At 53.3% G+C, this 18,576-nt stretch overlaps 1 protein-coding gene across 1 annotated transcript in view; it reads left to right on the top strand.

The window, feature by feature from the left end:
* Nucleotides 1-6,650: 6,650 nt before the first annotated feature.
* The window catches only part of LAMA3 (laminin subunit alpha 3), a 49,973-nt gene continuing 38,047 nt past the window's right edge, over nucleotides 6,651-18,576 (top strand). Inside the window, exons 1-6 of the mRNA XM_070421273.1 lie at nucleotides 6,651-6,882; nucleotides 9,336-9,449; nucleotides 10,987-11,096; nucleotides 14,437-14,517; nucleotides 16,233-16,336; nucleotides 17,671-17,721. Of these exons, the coding sequence (XP_070277374.1) occupies nucleotides 6,712-6,882; nucleotides 9,336-9,449; nucleotides 10,987-11,096; nucleotides 14,437-14,517; nucleotides 16,233-16,336; nucleotides 17,671-17,721 (631 nt within the window). The 5' untranslated portion in view covers nucleotides 6,651-6,711. The remainder of the gene's footprint in view (nucleotides 6,883-9,335; nucleotides 9,450-10,986; nucleotides 11,097-14,436; nucleotides 14,518-16,232; nucleotides 16,337-17,670; nucleotides 17,722-18,576) is intronic.

Below are 18,576 nucleotides of genomic sequence, written 5' to 3'. Positions count from 1 at the left end.
GCCCCACCCCCCCAGGCCCAATGTGCTTAGTGGCTCATAACGTGATTCTCATAAGTTCACTTTTATGTTTTATGTTTCCATCTTTCGGTTTCCTTTCACAAATGTTTTTGAGCCCTTCTGCCGACAAGGCCACATGGCTGGGCTCATAAAGGGCAGACAGTGCCTGTCCTCAAAAAGAGAGTCACCTCAACCTTTGCAAAGCGCCTTGACACGAAGCACCAAAGGTGTGAGAGTGACGCTGAGGGAGCAGTAGCTGCCACTAAGACCACTGCCAAGCAGTGCGGTATCCCAGGCTCGTTCTCTGTGCAGAGTCTCACGAGGCCAGGCCATCAGCACAGCTGTATGTTACTGCCAACGCGGTGATTGTGCAGACGGTTAGATTCACAGAGAGGTGATGCTCAAAATGTCTCCCTGATTTGTCCCTGGAGCATGAACCGTTCCTCCGCTGTGTCCAGGCTGCTGTGATGAAGAGCCAACTGGGCATGTTTCTCAGGTTGAGTTTTAAAATGATCTGTGATCGCAGATAATCTCTTCTTTCTGGAACACGGCTCGAAGGCATTCCTGGCAGGTCTGGTGCTACCATAGAGAAGCTGAGGCGCGTGTGTGTGTTGGAGTGGGGGTGCTGACAGTGGGCGCTGGCCTCCCCTGTGCCCTGTGCTAGGGAGCGGGTGCAGAGCTGGGTGGACAGGCTGAGTCCAGAGGGTGAGGGATGTAGGGCTGGATCCCCCCAGTCCCCCAGAGGCCAGCCCCGAGGCTCCCCGCTCTGCAGGCTGCACTGCAGCCTGGCACCTTCCTGCCCACCCCACCCCCCAAAGCGCTTTCTTGCTACCACAGTCCAGTCTAGGCAGCAATAGAAACAGCACCTCATGTACTAACTGTGAGGCCCGGCTTAAAATTTTTCCCCATCTTTTTAGCCATCTTTTGTCAAGAGAATTTGGGGGTTCCTGACTGTGAACACGCAGTGTATTGGGTGGTAGCATTTTGCTTCCTTGTCACTCATCCTTTGCCAGTCAGTTTATTTCCCAACAATTTTCTAGAATCAGGCACTTCATGCAACGCATGCAGATCCACATAAATTTGTTCTTAGCCTGTCCACAGCCTGAGGGCCCAGCCACAGCCTGAGGGCAGGCGTGCTTTTCTCTGAACAGGGTCAGCGCATGTCCGTCGTCCATGAGGAGCCGAGTGACCCGCGCCCGGACAAGCTGCATCACGGGCGGGTGCAGCTGGTGGAGGTGGGTGACCTAAGGAACGTGCCTCCCCGGCTCTCCATGGCCCTCTGTTCATAGCTTAGCCCTTTCACATAGTCGTGCTTTTTAACTGACTTTGTGAGTTAAAAAATATGAATTATATGAATCCTCCAAATATAAACATAATTTATATCTCTCAGCTTAAAACGAGTTATAGAAACTAGACGGAGTTTCATCCTCACAGGGCTCTGTTTGTGCCATTTTTATGGCACTGAGTGCTGTCCGTCCTCTTTGTCTTATAAACCCCCGGAGCCTCTAAGTGCTACGGCGTGTCCTCAGGTTCCCTCGGTACTGGGGCCTGGTGAGTGTCCAACAAATGCTTGGGACAAATTGACGGAAAAGCCACAAAGACGTCTAACACCAAAGAATAAGAAAATGTGATTTATACGTGGGAGGTTGGGGGGAGAGGGGTGGAGGAGAAACAGCCCAGACATTGAATTTACTATAAAAGGCTTTAAATCAACATTTTAAATATGTCAAAGAACTAGAGAACACAATGCCTATAGAACTAAAGGAGAATAGGAGAGCCCTGTCTTACCAATTCGTATGTTGAAGCCCTGACCCCAGGGCTGTATTTGGAGTAAGGAAGTGAGTAAGGTTAGATGAGGTCATAAGGGTGGAGCCCTGACCTGGGAGGATGGCATGTGCCCTCTAGTATGTCCTTGTAAGAGGACACGTCGGGGAGCTCACCCTCCCTGCCGGGTAGGACAGTGCGGATGGCCATCTGCAAGCCAGGAAGAGTTCCTAACTGGCTGGCACCTTGACCTGGGATTTCTAGCCTCCAAACTGTGATGAAATACACCTTGTTTAAGCCGCCTTGTCTACGGTATTTTGTTATGGCAGCCAGAGCTGACTAAGACAAGGGCTCAGCAACAGGTTTGAGCAGGCAGAAGAGAGAATCACCCAACTTGAAGAAGTTCAATTGAGATTATCTATCTGGGGAACAGGAAGAAAAGAAGGTGAGGCAAAACAAACAGAGTCTCAGAGATAGTCAGAAAAAATGTACCAACATGTGCACAATAGGAGTGCCAGAACGGGGTGGGGGGGGGGGAGGGAATAAAGGCTGAAAACTCCCCAAATTTGATGAAAATCATTAATCTACACACCCAAGCTCAACAAACTCCAAGTATGATAAATGCAAGAAATCCACATACAGAAGCATCATAGTAAAGTTGCTGAGAGACAGAGAATCTTGAAGGCAGCATGAGAGAAGCACTGTGTCACATACATGGGGTCCTCAATAAAATTACAGCTGACTGTTCACCAGAAACCATGGAAGTTGGACAACAATGGGCTGAGACTTTCAAAGTGCGGAAGGTAACACACTGTCAACAAAGAATTATATGTCTAGAAAAATGTACTTCAAAAATAATGGAGAAATGAAGACATTCTATTATAAACAAAACTGAGAAGATTCATCAACTAGCCAACCCTCCTTACAAGAAATACCACAGGGAATCCTTTAGACTGAAATGAAAGGACTCTAGATAGTAACTTAAATCCACATAAGAAACCCAACACAGGTAAAGATAACTACAAAGGTAAATAGAAAAGGTAGTATAAACATATCTTTTATTTATAACTCCTTTTTTCTCCTGTCTGCTTTAAATGACAGTTGCATCAAGCAATAATTTTAAATCTGTGTTGGTGAGCCTACAATGTATAAAAATGTAAGTTATATGACCGTAGCGCAAAGGAGCAGGGGAGGGAATGAAGCACCTGGAAGCCACGTTTTTGTACACTGTTGAAATTAAGTTGGTATTTATATAAATGTCCAGCGTCAGCAAGTCCATAGAGGCAGCATGTGGCTTAGCAGGTGCCTGGGCCTGGAGATGGGAATGGGCAGTAACTACAATAGCCAGGAGGGTGCTTTTGGAGGTGGGTGGAAATGTTCTAACATTACATTGTGCTTCTGTAAATTTACTAAAAGTTTTATGCGTAAAGTGAGGGAATATTATTGTATATAAATTATACCTCAAACTGTTAAAACATAAATTAAAATTATATAAGAATTATATTTATGTGTTAACTAGAGGCCCAGTGCATGAATTTGTGCACTGGTGGGGTCTGGCCAGCCCGCCCCGATCAGGGTAGCGGGGGTGCTGATCAGGGGCGGGGCCGGCTTGGGGAAGGGGCCGAAGGCGGTTGGCTGGCCGGCCCCACCACCTGGTTGAACTGCCGGTCAAACTCCTGGTCAAGGGGACAATTTGCATATTAGCTTTTTATTATATAGGATAACAGTTACCATTTATTTAATGTTTACTATACACTGTATTTACTATACACTGAATACTTTATGTACATCACAGCACTAATTCGCTTTCATCCTCACGATGCTGCTGAGGGATTAGGTGTTGTTACTCTGCCCATTAAAGAGACGTGGAAACTCTTCAGAGGAACCAACAGTCTCCAGAGGTTAAAAGTACAGGCTTTTGTGCACAGGATGCCCAACATCACTAAGTCATCAGAGATGCATATCAAAGCCAGGAGACACCCCTCACACCTACTAGGAAGGCTACAAGAAATGTTTTTAATTCAAAACAAAACAAAACAAAAGAACAAGAGTGAGCAAGGATGTGGAGAAATTGTACGCCATTGGTAGAACAGTGCATTGCTGTGGAAAACAATTGAGGCTCCTCAGAAATTTAAAGAATAGAATTACCGCATGATTCAGCAATCCCATTTCTGGATATATATCCACAAGAATTGGAAACAAAATTTTGAAGGCATATTTGCACACGGGTGTTCATCACAGCACTATCCCAGTGGCCCAGAGGCAAAAACAATGGATAAGAAAAAGTGGCACATACATAGAAATGTGATCCCACCTCAGGAGGCAGGAAGCCCTGCCACAGTGAGAACGTGAGTGGAACTGGGGGATATCGTGCTGAGTGAGATAAGCCACTCACAGAAACAGAACTGCATGATTTCCTGTAGAGAGGTATTTAAGCTCGAAGATTCATAGAGACAGAAAGTGCGATGGTGGTCGCCATGGGCAGGGTGGGGGCAGGGAGATGGAAGTGATTTCTTAGTAGGCATATAGGTTCAGTCTTGCAGGATGACAGAGTTCTAGGCACCTGTCGTACAACAATGCACGTAGAGTAATAGTATTGTAGCAAACAGTTAAATACGGTTAACGTTTGTGCACCATAAGCGTCTATAGATGCGGGTGGCAGACCTTTTTTAATTAAATTCAAAATATCATGGCAGTTAACTGGTTAAGGTGATAATTTTTATATTGTATCTTTTTTATCATAGAAAATGAATGTGTGTGCACAAGAGAAGGTTGTGTTCTCTGTCCCAGTTACTCACATGTAAATACCTGGGCTGCATCCCTCGGTTTCCATGTCATCTTTCTCGGTGCTTGCACAAACAAAAGTGTATTTTATTTATTATTTTTAAAAAACATATTTTTATTGATTTCAGAGAGGAAGGGAGAGAGAGAGAAACATCAATGATGAGAGAGAACCATGGACCGGCTGCCTCCTGCACACCCCCCCACTGAGGATAGAGCCCACAACCCAGGCATGTGCCCTGACGGGGAATTGAACCGTGACCTCCTGGTTCATAGGTCGATGCTCAACCACTGAGCCACGCCAGCTGGGCCACAAGTACGTTTTAAAAGAAGCCTAACACTGGAAACTTCAGTTTCACTGCATTGTTCCTGATTTCCTGCCTTCGTTTCCCCCCTTCGACGTGGCGCTCCCTCCTCCTGGGAGGAAGCAGGACATCTGACGCCTGAGTGTCTGTCCACGTCAGGCCCTTCCTATCCGACTGCATCTTGTTTTCTGTTGTGTCGTCGACTCTCTGGGTGTCTGCCTCCCTGAGGTGAGCCTGCCTCTCTGTTTCCCTGCAGGGAAGCTTCCGGCACTCGGGGAGCGGCGCCCCGGTGACGCGGGCGGAGCTGATGGTGGTGCTGTCGGGGCTGGAGGAGATGCGCCTTCGCGGCCTGTACTTCAGCGAGACGCAGCGGCTCAGCCTGAGCGGGGTGGGGCTGGAGGAGGCCTCGGAAACAGGGAGCGGGCGCCGCGCGCACACGGTGGAGATGTGCGCCTGCCCCCCTGAGTACACGGGTGACTCGTGCCAGGTAGGACATTCTCCTGTCCCTGCAAGCACCCCGGGCACTCCTGGCCGCGTCCAGCACGGCTGGTCCGGCCGCCCGCTCCACGCACAGGTCTCGGCGGGGCTGTGGCTCCTGTCTTGCCTGGACGCCCCCCTCAGGTATTAAGTGGAAAGAAATCCCAGCGTCTCGGAACCCACGGGAGAGCTGAGGAGCCCGTGGATCCGGGGTCACATCAGAGCTTCCCGGAGGCTGGAGGGAGCCCCAGGCGCACCCCAGTATCCGAGCTGCTGCTTCCCTGGTACCGACCGGGTTCGTGCTTCTCTCTAACCCAGGGCTCCCTCCATCACCACCCTGCAGAGTTAAGTCCAAGCACATCCCAATCCTTCGTGGGGACATCAAAGTCCCCTTTTCCCACTCGCAGCAGGTCCTCGCTTGAGGCCCAGTCGACTGGACTTGTCCTCACGGGATTAAAACGTGTCCTCAGCCCGGCTGGTGTGGCTCAGTGGTTGAGCATTGACCTATGAACCAGAAGGTCACGGTTCGATTCCTGGTCAGGGCACAGGCCCGGGTCGTGGGCGCCATCCCCAGTAGGGGGCGTGCAGGAGGCAGCTGGTCAATGATGCTCTCTCATCATTGATGTTTCTGTCTCTCTTTTCTCCCTTCCCCTCTGCAGTCAATAAAAATACATTTTTTTAAAATGTGCTCTAAAATGAAGCGACTACACACCTCAGGCTGTAATTCTGCTCTCTTCCTAAGCGAGAGGAGAAATCACAATGTTGGTACAGTTGTCAGGAAATAATTGTCCTGTGTGTCCCACGGACACCCTTCATTTCTCAGCCCTCAAGGGTGGGACACCGCAGGGGACCGGCACCTAGGAGTTCTTGTTGTTTTTTAATCTAAAGTGTATTATCTGCATGTTTTGGGGCTCCTGTCTCCTGCCATGTAGCCCACAGGGCCTCCACTCCCCACATCCCTCTCCTCCTCTCCAGCCGGCTGACTAAAATGCTAAAATGCGTAGCTCCAGGGAAGGAGTGGAGCCTGGGATTATGGCCCTCCCGCCTAGGGCGTGGCCTCCCGTGACTCAGCCTGTGATTTACAGCTGCTCCTGGCTAGAGCCACCCGCCCCCCCCCCCCCCCCCCCCCCCCCGCCCCACGCCTGTCTGAGGCCAGGTGGGTGGAAGGTGGTGCCCGCCCCACCTGGCAGGGATTACAGAGCGGCTGCTCTGCGGAGCGGCTTACGGTGCTCTCCCCAGGCTGACTCATGGGTACAGGTACAGGTGGGGCCTCCCGCCGCAGACAGCCCGCCTCACCTGAGTCAGGCGGCCTGGCCCCGGCAGGAAGGGCTGGTATAAGAGGCAGGGCAGAGGCTGGTGTGCAGCCAGCGGACGCCCAAGGACCAGGATGCCCCCGGCAGTGAGGTGGTCGGCCCGGAGCCTGGGGTGGCTGTGGATCTTCGGGGCGGCCCTGGGGCAGTGTCTGGGGTACGGTGCCCAGCAGCAAAGGGTGGCGTTTCGTCAGCCTCCTGGTCAAAGCAGCCAGCAAGCAGGCTTTGTGGAGTTCAAACCCAGCCAGGTAATGCTCCCTTTATGTTTCGGCGTGGAGCTGGGGAGGGGTCCCAGCTTTGTGGCGTCTTAACTTCCTTAGGGTGTGAGTGGGTAAAGGGGGGCTGGGGCGGGGCCGGCGGCCTCCCCTCCCTGGACTGGCGTGTTTACTGCAGGGCCCGGCAGGCTAGCCACACACCCTACAAACACCAGCCCCCCTGGAAGTGCCAGGCAGCTGAGCGTTTGAACACTTGTGGGAGGTTATAAGCTGTGAAACGAGCCCTTTGAGAGTAACCTGAGCCTCAAGACAAAAGAGCCTGGAGCCCATCGGCTTTCCAGTTCTGCTCGGAAGAAAATGACCTGCGAAGGCAGCCATCAGGGTCGGCGAAGTCCCTGTTTGAAGATGTTGGTACAACAGGGACCAGGCGGCTCAGTGAGGGCTTGAGCTCACACATTCGGTTCTCTCTCCACGTCCTGGGCGTTGCACGGAGCCTCACAGCCACGATCCTCCGGCTGCTGAATAGCCGTGGGAGCCCAGCTGTCCTTGGGAAAGTTACCCTGAAAATGATCGTTTAAGAAATGTTGAGCTGCAAGCCCCTTTCCTGAAGTCACAGCTCAGGACACTCACTGTCACTGAGGGAATGTCTGTCATGCAGTCGGAATTGAACTGAGCTTTACGTGAACGGGTTCGTGTGCTCTGTGGAGGGGAAATGATCACATTTCAGGAACTGACAGATGGCTTATCTGAGAGCCGAGGGGCCCATAACTCGGGCAGAGGACTTCTTCCGATTCGAATGAGAGCAGATCAGGGTGGATGACTTGCCGCTAACCTGGGTCGCCTGCCCTCCCCCCACAGAACGTCCAACTGAGGCTTGTACTTGGTGATGTTGTTGCAAACGAACCTGCTGTGCCTCTTTATTGGATCATTTGTTCCTTAGCCAGTGTGGTCCCTGTGTGTGTGAGAGGTGACAGGTGGTGGTAGTCATCGGTCCTCACCCCCGGTGAGCCGCGGTGACTGGCTTGCAGAGGCAACCAGACCCTGGTCGGCTGGGTTTCCTTTGAAGGGATCTCGGTTGTGCTTTGGCTGAAGAGCATTCCTTTCATACTTCGATCCTTCGGGCAAGCCCGTTCATAGCGCAGCTGAAGGAATCTCGTTTCCTGCAGCGGCTCCTTGGCTAAGCTGGGTTCCTGGCAGCTGGAGGGAAAAGTACATTGGAAGCCGCGGTCTCGATCTGTGCACAGTGTGGCGTCACGGGTCACTGTGGAAGAAGCTCCCGGCAGCCACGGGCGTGTTCCAGGCGGGCAGTGCAGGAGGCTCTCCCACCGGCCGGTCCCTGGTCCCGCTGCCCCCACTGACCGGGAGAGAGCTTTTGGCCACGGACGGGTCAGGGTGTCCAGTTCATGTCCAGGTGTCCCTGGGCGGTAGTTTCAGAGTCTGAGGACATAGGGGCTGTTGAGAGGGGATTGGACAAATGACCTTTATCTTGAAAGATTACATTTCCTGGTGCTTTGAGGAGAGGGCACCTCAGAGGCCAGGAGAGGAGCGAGGGGCAGTGTTGGCGTTAGCCAGGCACTGGTTCTCTCTGCGAAGGAACGAAAGTGCCTGGAATTCGGCTTAAAGGCAGAAATCTAAATCATGTTTAGGGGCTGGTGTAGGAGTAGTTGCTTCTCTTTATCGGGGGCGTCCTTAACTAGAATACCTCTTTAAAGTAGACGAGTTCACTAAAAAGGGCCATTCTTTTCTCCTGTGTGAAGAGTGACAGCTGTGTGCCCTGGGAGAGACCGTGCACGGGGGACAGAAGTGGTCAGCGCTGTGGAGCGGGAGCAGGGAGGGGCTGCCTGAGCTGGCTTTGCGCACAGTCAGCCCCGCTACCCCTGCCAGTTCTGTGGGAACCTGGCACGCTCCCCCCTGCTCCCCCTGCTGCCTGTAGCTCCGAGGGGCAGGGGCTCGATCCCACAGTCCTGCCCCAGTTGTGTGGGTCCCAGTGAAGACCCCTCCTCCCCTCCTCCCACACGGCCTTGCCCACTTGCTCAAATCCGTACCTGGAGAGGGAATGGCTACCAAAGAACTTGAACTTGAAGGAATTTGCTTAGAACCCTCCCCATGAAGGACTGAGGTCCTCATCCCCTTTGGACCTTCACCTCCGCCCCCATCCCCTCACCCTGGAAACAGCTGGCGTGAGAAGGAGAGGAAGCAGGTCCACACCCACCCTCCAAGCTTCCCTTCTCGGGATTCCCCACCCCGTCCCCCGCTCGGGCACAAACACACTCCCCCCAGGACACCCCTCTCCCCCCAAGGCCTGGGAACAAAACAGAGCCCAACAGACAAAGAAGAAAGCAGTTGGACAGGCTGGTGTTTGAGTGAAATCCACACATAGACTAAGGGGAGAAGATTTAAGAATCGAGGCTTGTCCGTTAGAACGGTCGCGTGCTTTGGATAATAATTTTCCCCCGTTTTGACTGAACACTTTGTTTGAAAAATAGGGCTGCAGCCCCGGATACTATCGGGACAACAGAGACTTGTACACCGGACGGTGTGTGCCCTGCAATTGCAACGGACACTCACATCGATGCCAGGACGGCTCTGGAACGTGCATCGTGAGTACATGGGCGCTGTGACACTGCCAGCAGGCGATCTGTGTTGTCCTTCCCCGCCCCACCCCGCCCGCCGGGCCCAGGCATCCACCGTCACATCCTACACCCCAGGCAGCGGGGCTGTGCACGTGCAGGAGGCCCGAGAGACGAGTCCGACGGCCTCACCCCTCACCCTCCTCCACGTTAACACCTTCGCTTCTAAACCTCTGCTTCATGAAGTGACTTTTTAAATATAGTTTTATTGCTTTCAGAGAGAGGAAGGGAGAGGGAGAGAGGGATACAAGAGATCAACCTAAGAATGTGTGTGTGCATGTGTGCATAACTCACGGCACAGGCAGTGGGTGGTGAGGGCCTGGGGCAGGGGCAGGCTAGAAGGGAGACGATGGGGGAAAAGAGGAATAAAGACTTAAAAAGAAAAAGAAACATCCATGATGAGAGAGAATCACTGATAGGCTGCCCCCTGCACGTCCCACACTGGGGATCAAGCCTGCAACGCAGGCACATGCCCTGACCTGGAATCGAACCGTGACCTCCTGGTTCATAGGTCGATGCTCAACCTCTGAGCCACACCAGCCGGGCCATTAAATGATATGAATGGGAGGGTCCTGGACTTAACTCTTGCGAGGACCTAATAAATCGAAGTCTTCCCCGTGGGCTCCTGTTTTGTTGGGGCGGCAGGAGGCTGTGGAGGGCGTGGCTGGCAGAGGAGAGCAGCTCAGGAGGAGACGGGGAGAAGGAGATGTGCACACAGTCGAGCACAAGCCCTCCAGGGCTGATGCGAGTGGGAGCGAGGAACACAGGCGAGCCGTCCTGCCATCCGTGGCTCATCCACCGGAAAACAGTCTTCTGGAATATTTTAGAAAGTTCTCCTGTAGACAATAGATTCTCAGGGACCTTTTCCTGTATTTTTTTAAATATCTATTTTTATTGATTTCAGAGAGGAAGGTAGAGGGAGAGAGAGAAACATCAGTGATGAGAGAGAATCATTGATCGGCTGCCTCCTGCACACCCCACACTGGGGATCTAGCCTGCAACCCAGGCATGTGCCCTGACGGGAATCGAACCCTGACCTCCTGGTTCACAGGTCAGAATGCACAACTACGGAGCCACGCCGGCTGGGCAGCTCTATTATATTTTTAGAAACGCTCCCAGCAAGCTTGGAAAGTGGGTATTATCCTAGCTGCACATTTTAAGAAAATTGAAGCTGTATGTAAATCACACAGCAATAAAGTTGATGTATGGAGAGCGCTGAGGCTCAGGGAGGGACAGAACTTAGTCAAGACCCACAGCTATGCAATGGACCTGAACCAGCTGGTCACCCCACCCCACCCCAGCACCAAACCCCAAGTGGTGGGCGGAAGGGCCACACACCCTCTCTAGCACCAGCAGTGGCGGGACAGACGGCGCTGCGGTTAGCACAAGTGCCACACCCTGCGGAGAACGCGGACGTGGTGACGATCTGCGCGACGAGGGTGGCCGCGGTCTCCACAGTCCCCCGTGTGATCGGCTGCGGCTAACTGTGCCGTCTGTCTGTCCCCAGAACTGCCAGCACCACACGGCCGGGGAGCACTGCGAGCGCTGCCAGGACGGTTACTACGGCAACGCCATCCAGGGCTCCTGCAGCGCCTGCCCGTGCCCGCACACCAACAGGTACCAGGGCGCTTGCCATCGTCCACAGGGACAGGCAGTGGCTGGGTGGCTGGGACTGGGGGGCGGGGGGGCAGTGGGGCATGGTGCTGCTTTGGAGGGTGATGAAAAGGTTCTGCAGCTGAGTGTGGTGATAGCGGCACAATCCCGTGGCGATACTAACAGCCATTAATGGTACCGTTACCTGGGCCACCTGTGTGCTCTGTGAGGTCTCTCAGTAAAGCAGTCACATAAAAAAAGAACAAACAAAACGTGCAGAACAGAAAACAAAACAGTCTTTGCGAGCGTACACTTCAGGGTTTTCCCTTTTCCTCTCTCCTTTCGCTGTTTGTTCAATGACTGAACGCTATTTGTTTGTTTATTTATTTACTAGAGGCCCAGTGCATGACATTCGTGCACTGAGGGGAGGGGGCTCCCCTCAGCCCGGCCTGCGTCCTTCCGCAGTCCAGCAGCCCTCGGGGATGTCCAACTGACACGGAGGCAGGAGAGGCTCCTGCCGTCACCACTGCGTTCACCAGCCATGAGCCAGCTTCTGGCTGAGCGTCTGCCCCTGGTGGTCAGTGCTCATCATAGCAACTGGTCGTTCCACTGTTCGGTCGATTTGCATATTACCTTTTATTATATAGGATATTTGTATTGATTTCAGGGAGGAAGGGAGAGTGGGAGAGAGAGAGAGAGATATACATCAATGATGAGAGAAAATCATTGATCACCCACCTCCTACATGCCCCCTACTGGGGATTGAGCCCACAACCTGGGCCTGTGCCCAGGAATGGAACCTGGGACCCTTTAGTCTGCAGGCCGACGCTCTATCCACTGAGCCACACAGTAGGGCTGTGCAAGTATTTTTTGAGCACCCAGTACCTTCTCTAGGTGCCAGGGGACCTGCAGTCGAGGAGACCAAAGCTGTACCTGGAGAAGGTGCGGGGGGAGTTGTCGCACTCGGTAAACACTCACCAATGAGTAAAATGTACACTCGGACAGAGGGTTATGCAGCTGGTGGTGACGAGCAGGCCTTTCAGAGAGGGTGCTGGGAGGGGTTCTGGAGTCTGTGGGCAGGGACAAGTGAGTGCTGAGCTGGAGTAGCCACGACCGTATCTTAGCAACGCGGGTCCCAGGACAGGAGAGAACAGAAGAGAGAGCCCCGTGGGGATGTGTCCCTGGGCCGGGAAAGGGCAGCAGTGGCTGCAGTGGGTGTGGGAGAGGGGCCAGGAGACACGGCTGGCGGGCAGGGTTCAGGCTCGCTGGAGGGAGGCATTGGGATTTTACCTGCGAGGCCTGGAAGCACAGGACCGTCTGAGCCCTTCAGTGTGGTGTGCTCTGGGCTGTCACTCGGATCCCTGTGGCCCAGGGGTTATGTAGGTAGAAAGCTCTGGGCACCTGGGCACATTCTTGCTCATCGCGCATGTTCACTGTGGGTCCGTGGAAAACTAGAATGGTTACTAAGAGAAGCAATAAAGTCAGGGAGAGCCGGCCTCTGGCTCAGGGGTTGAGCATCCACCTCTGAACCAGGAGGTCAGGGTTCGATTCCTGGTCAGGGCACATGCCGGCTTGTGGGCTTGATCCCCAGTGGGGGATGTGCAGGAGGCAGCCTATCAATGATTTATCATTTTTAAAAATTTCTTTCAAAAACTTTATTTTTTAAATATATTTTTATTGTTGATAGGATTACAGATGTCTCCCATTTTCCCCCCTTTTTTACCCCCCTCCTCCCAGCCCCTGCTCACCCCCCAGGTCTTTACCACCCTATTGCCCGTGCCCATGGGCTGTGCCTGTAAGTATGTAAGTTCTTTGGTTATCGCTTCTCGTCCCTCCAACCCCACATGGAGGTGTGTCAGTTGGTCCATGCCTCCCAGCTTCGGGTCCTATCTCTCTCTCTCTTATCTCTTCTATGTCTCCCCCTCTCCCTTCCTCTCTGAAATCAATAGAAATACTTTTAATTAAAAGTAAAGAGCCAGCAGGACCAGGCCTCAGACAGTGTGGGCCCCAGGCTGATGGTGTCCGCCGAGCAGCAGAGAAGCGCTGGCCCTGGTGCCTGTCCTGCGGCACGTGGCTGGCTGTGGCCTGGGTGCTCCGCGAGCCTGCCTGGTCCTGCCGCTGAGACTTGTTGGAGCAGAGGCTGGAGGGGGTGGAGGCAGCGGGTTCCCACACGATGGAGGAAGCTTTCATCTTCCGTGAGTGCATCAGCTGACGGCCCGGCCATATCCAGTCTCCTCCAGCAAGATGGGTGCCGCTGGCGAGTTTCCGACTGTCCCTTAGAGCTGTGGCTCTCACTGCCGGCTGAGAGACGCTCCCAAATAAGATTTTTATTATTATTGCTAGAGGCCTGGTGCACAAAATCATGCAAGGGACTCGGCCCTCGCAGCCTAGGCTTCATCTGGAAGATCATCTGGAAGGACATCCAGAAGGTCGTTCGGCTATCCGGTCTAATTAGCATATTACTCTTTTATTATTATAGATTATTATTATTTTTTTTTACCAGCAAATGGTAAATGGAGTCATTTCCCTCAGATTTACACAGCAGAATGTTCAAAGCACAGAGGTAGACATTTCTTAAGGGGTTTTTTTCATGATCTTTTCTCTTATTATTATTTTTCTTTAAGCTTTTCAGCTCAGCTGGCGTGGCTCAGTGGTTGAGCATTGACCTATGAACCAGAAGGTCATGGTTCAACTCCCGGTCAGGGCAAAGGCCAGGGTGGGGGGCATGCAGGAGGCAGCTGATCAGTGATTCTCTCTCATCATTGATGTTTCTCTCTCTCCCTCTCCTTTCCTCTCAGAAATCAATAAAATATGTACATATTTTAAAAAGCTTCTCAAATGTACGCCAGTTGAGAACTAAAAGAAGGGAAATGAGAATCCCACAACGTGACTTGGGAAACAGCCCGAAGGGGCCCCACGCTCCTGCCTCAGTGCCCTGGGCTCCGGCCCGGCCCGCCACCGCTTTCTCCCAGAGGCCATGTGCTGATGTGAAAGAACTAGAATAAACACGGAGAACATTTTCCTAAAGAACTAGCTGCCCAGACTTGTTGGATGCCTGCCTTGTTATTTCTGGGAAAATGCTGTTGTAATCGTCTCGTCCACAGTGAGCTGCTTTGCTCGTCTTAGGGGAAGGAATTCAGGCCAAAAACAGAACAGAACAAACACCTTTGGTCCCTATTCACCGAAATGTGCCCGACGGCGGCTGAACGAATCCCTCATTGTCTCTGCACGTCTCCGTGGGAGACATGTTCTTCAGCAAAGCAGCAGCCCCTTGGTCCCTGTCGCTGCCTCCTTGTGGCCAAAAGTAATGAGCCCGAAGCCCATCGATGCCACTCTCACCGGCCTTTGTTCTGTCTCCTTCAAGCTTCGCCACCGGCTGCGTTGTGACGGGGAGCAGCGTGCAGTGTTCCTGCAAACCTGGCTACACGGGAGCGCAGTGCGAAAGGTGGGTTCTCCTCTGCCCCCACCCGCCCCCCGCCCCCAGCCAGCCCGCAGGTGGGGTGGGCCCTGCAGGTGGGGGAGCCCTGCAGGTGGGGAAGGGCCCTGCAGGTGGGGGGTGGCTCTGCAGGTGGGAGAGGGCCCTGCAGGTGGGGGGGCTCTGCAGGGGGCTCTGCAGGTGGGGGGCTCTGCAGGTGGGAGAGCCCTGCAGGGGGGAGAGGGCCCTGCAGGTGGGGGGTGGCTCTGCAGGGGGGAGAGGGCCCTGCAGGTGGGGGCGCTCTGCAGGGGGGAGAGCCCTGCAGGGGGGAGAGCCCTGCAGGTGGGGGGAGCCCTGCAGGTGGGAGAGCCCTGCAGGGGGGAGAGGGCCCTGCAGGTGGGGGGGCTCTGCAGGGGGGTCCTGCAGGGGGGCCGCTGCAGGCACCTGGCTGTGGGCAGGGCTCAGAGCTGGGGTGGGGCTGTGGTTTCCCTGAGGCTAGAAAAAGGTCTTGGGAAAAATACAAGATGCTCACTTAACAAATCATTAACTTCTTTCCCTTTCCTATGTGTACACTGTTCAGAAACTTGAGAATAAGGTCCCATAGGCCATAGTCCTACGTGCTCCCCAACATGCACCCCTACACACTCCTACCCCCTGCACACCCCTATATAGTCCTTCCCTTCATGTTCCCATATACCTCTTCCCCTCCACATCCCTGCATCCTCCTCCCATACATATCCCTACATCCCCCACCTCCATCTAAGTTCATCCCTACATCCTCTGCCCCTACATATGCACACCCTTACCCCACACACATCCCTACTCGCCTGTACACACACACATACTCCAACATGCACACACATCCCCACAGCCCTAGACACTCCTACACACACACGCACGCACATGCACACATGCACGCACACGCACACACACACATGCACACGCACACATGCACACGCACCTCTACATCCCCACGCAGTACTTTAGGGTTAGCGACACGCCGGCACAGCCGAGCACTGTGAGGGCAGCGGAAGGCACTTGTAAGCTGGCTGGGAAGGTAGTGCACACGTATTTGGAAAAGAAACCATGTAACAGCCGCATCATACGGACACCGTGCTTTTAAATTTAAAATGACTTTATCTTAAAATCAATACATATTTATTATAAAGGTGATGTCATGCAGGTGAGCAGGGAACCGAGGAGGCCCACCACACTCTGTCTGGCCTCTGTCCACACTTCGCCACGGCCTGACAGTCCTACTCACGTCCGTCCTCCCTCAGAAAACCACGGAGAAAGGCTGCTGTCTGTGCTCACAGCCTTTCTGCAGGCGCAGGCTGTCTTGACAGCAAATGTGGCCCCTCTCTTTCCTTCTGCTTTGACTTGTTTTCTCACCTAACGGTGTGTTAGCAGCACCTTCCCATGTCAGCACGTGCCCACTGGTAATCCCTCCCCGGTCAGCGCGTGCTCATGATAATAGCGTGTCTGGCTCCTTGTGCATGTTGCTCACCTGCCGTCCGGCGATAGGGGTCCCTGAGGGCTCGCCCTCCTGGGGGCCCAGGAGGAGGGCAGCGTCTCTGCCTGCACCCCACTCTCACATTCTCATTCAAGCCATAGACACACATTCCTGAAAACCCACTGAGCCGTCCTCTGATGGGGTACCACAGCCCAGGCGGGGCTGGAGCAGGAAGTGGGAGAGAGCAATGCTGAGCTCTTTGCGTGTTCCTCCTCTTCTGTACTTGGCACAGGTGTGCGCCAGGATACTTCGGGAATCCCCAGAAGTTGGGAGGTAGCTGCCAGCCTTGCAGCTGTGATAACAGCCATCTGGGCAGCTGTGACCCCCTGACCGGAGGTAAGATCCACCGGTACCCTGTTACCTGCCTGCATCAGGCCAGTGCAGAGGAGCGGTGAGGAGCCCCAGTCAGCGCTGTCAGGAAGCCTAGTGCCCTAGCTAACAAACGGCCCTTTACTTCGACACCCGGTGGAATGCCCAGGCGGCATTTTCCGCTGGTGGGTAACTTATTTTGAGTAGGTTGCTGTAAGTAAATGGTTTTTAAATGCAGCTTTTAAAAAACGTATTGCTTTCAGAGAGAGAGGAAGAGAGAGAAACACCCATTTGTTTATCCACTTATTAAACATTCATTGGTTACTTCTTGTATATACCCTAACCAGGGATCGAAAAAAGTAAATTGTTTTCAACTCATTTTTAAAATTTTTTGTTTTACTTTATTTTCCCCTCTATGCCCTCTTCCACCTCCAGCCATCCCCCCTACCCCTGCAATCCCGCACTTGTCCATGTCCATGAGTTGCAGCCAACGTAACCTCAGTTCTGATGGCTTTGCGAGGACCTCTGTTTCATGAGTAGTGGTCGCGTCGCGTTCTGCATCTGGCGCAGTCAGGTGCTCTTTCTCCAGGGCCATCTGTTCTCGAGGGGCGTCTACGATGGGTTACTCCAAGGACAAGGTGGCCCCTGGGAATGAGCCTGGTCCTTAGGAAGGACTTGGAAGAAGAGGGAGGCCGCCCTCTTCCTTGTCTGACAGAATACGAGTGTGATTTCCGAGGAGAAGGCCCGAGACGGTGCCAGGGAGGAGGCGGGAGGGGGGCTATTTAAGGTCAAGTCCAGCCTCTGTCAACCCAGAGCTGTGTGGCCTTGGGCAGGTGACCTGACTTGTCCAAGCCTCCGCTTCATCATCTGCAAACCCGAGGTCCCGTCTCTCCCCTGACAGTCACAAACCAGACCCTGTCCCGGGATTGTTCCCAGAGGAACGCAGAGTAGATGGTCGTTGTCCGTCTAGAACGAGTGTCATTTCCACGCCTCAGGGCCGCGTCCCTGTGTTCACGGACGCCCTGGAACGGGGTTGGCAGGAATGTCTGCAGGGGTACAGGAGGCTGTCACATGAAGAGGGACACCACACTGACGATGAGGAGTTTAATTTATAAGAATAGATGCGGTTTCATAGAGAAGAAACTGCATATAAAACCAGAGGCCAAAGAGAAGTTCCTCCAGCAAGGTGGCGGGAGAGAGAAAGCTCCCCACGCGGCGGCGGGGGTGGGAGGGGCGGGCAGAGCCGTGACGGCGGGTAGTGTGGAGGCTGAAACCTTGCAAACCAGCTCTTCTGAAAGCCGTCAGGAAGCAGGTGACGATGCGCGCGTGACGCTGTCTCCTTTGGCCATCCCTCCCCTCAGACTGCCTCAGCCAAGAGCCCAGTGACGGCGGCCCTGGCGAGGAATGTGACGGTGAGTGAAGACAGCGCCCCTCCCTCCCGCTGTGCGTTCCTTCCTGAGAGACCTGAGCCCCAGTTGGGACCACGCAGTGTCCAGTCTGGGGAAGCAACAGGAGGAGAGGGCAGGAGGGCTATGTAAGGTCAAATCCAGCTTCTGTCCGCAGCGGTATGACCTTGGGCAGGTGACCCAGCTTCTCCAAGTCATCGTTTGCAAAATGGACATAATAACTAGGTCAGCCTCACTAGGGTTGTGGGAGAAATTCTTCTAAATCTCTTATCACAAGCCTGGTAAATAGCAATAAATAACGAAATATTGTTCCCTCATATAAAATAAGCAACAATTTACACAGACTCACCATTTTTTCTTTCTTTCCAGTTTTATTGAGATATAATTAACACAACATTGTATTCATTTAAGGCCGTGGTCGGCAAACTGCGGCTCTCGAGCCACATGCTGCTCTTTGGCCCCTTGAGTGTGGCCACGAAGTTTCAATCGCGCTGTACATGCGCGCCTGCACGTGTATTTTGTGGAAGAGCCACACTCAAGGGGCCGCAGTTTGCCGACCACTGGTTTAAGGTGTACAACACAATGATTTGGTGTATACACACACACACACACACACACACACACACACACACAGGAAAATTATCACAAGAAGTTTAGTTAACATCCATCATCTTACATAGAAATTTGTTTTCCTGTGATGAAAACTTCTACTCTTTTAGCAACTTTCAACTGTGCGAGAATATCGTTAACTCTAGTCGCCACGCTACACCCACACCCCCAGGACTCCCGTATCTTATAACTGGGCGTTTGTACCGTTCCCATCTCCCCACCCCACTTCTTTCTAAGACGCAGCCTGCCTAG

The sequence above is a fragment of the Myotis yumanensis genome, unplaced genomic scaffold (assembly GCF_028538775.1).
Source record: "Myotis yumanensis isolate MYYU_CA2020_CCGP unplaced genomic scaffold, mMyoYum1.0.hap1 SCAF_7, whole genome shotgun sequence".
Taxonomy (NCBI): Eukaryota; Metazoa; Chordata; class Mammalia; order Chiroptera; family Vespertilionidae; genus Myotis; species Myotis yumanensis.
Note: the sequence above shows the minus strand (reverse complement) of the source record. Positions and strands in the feature narration are given on the sequence as shown.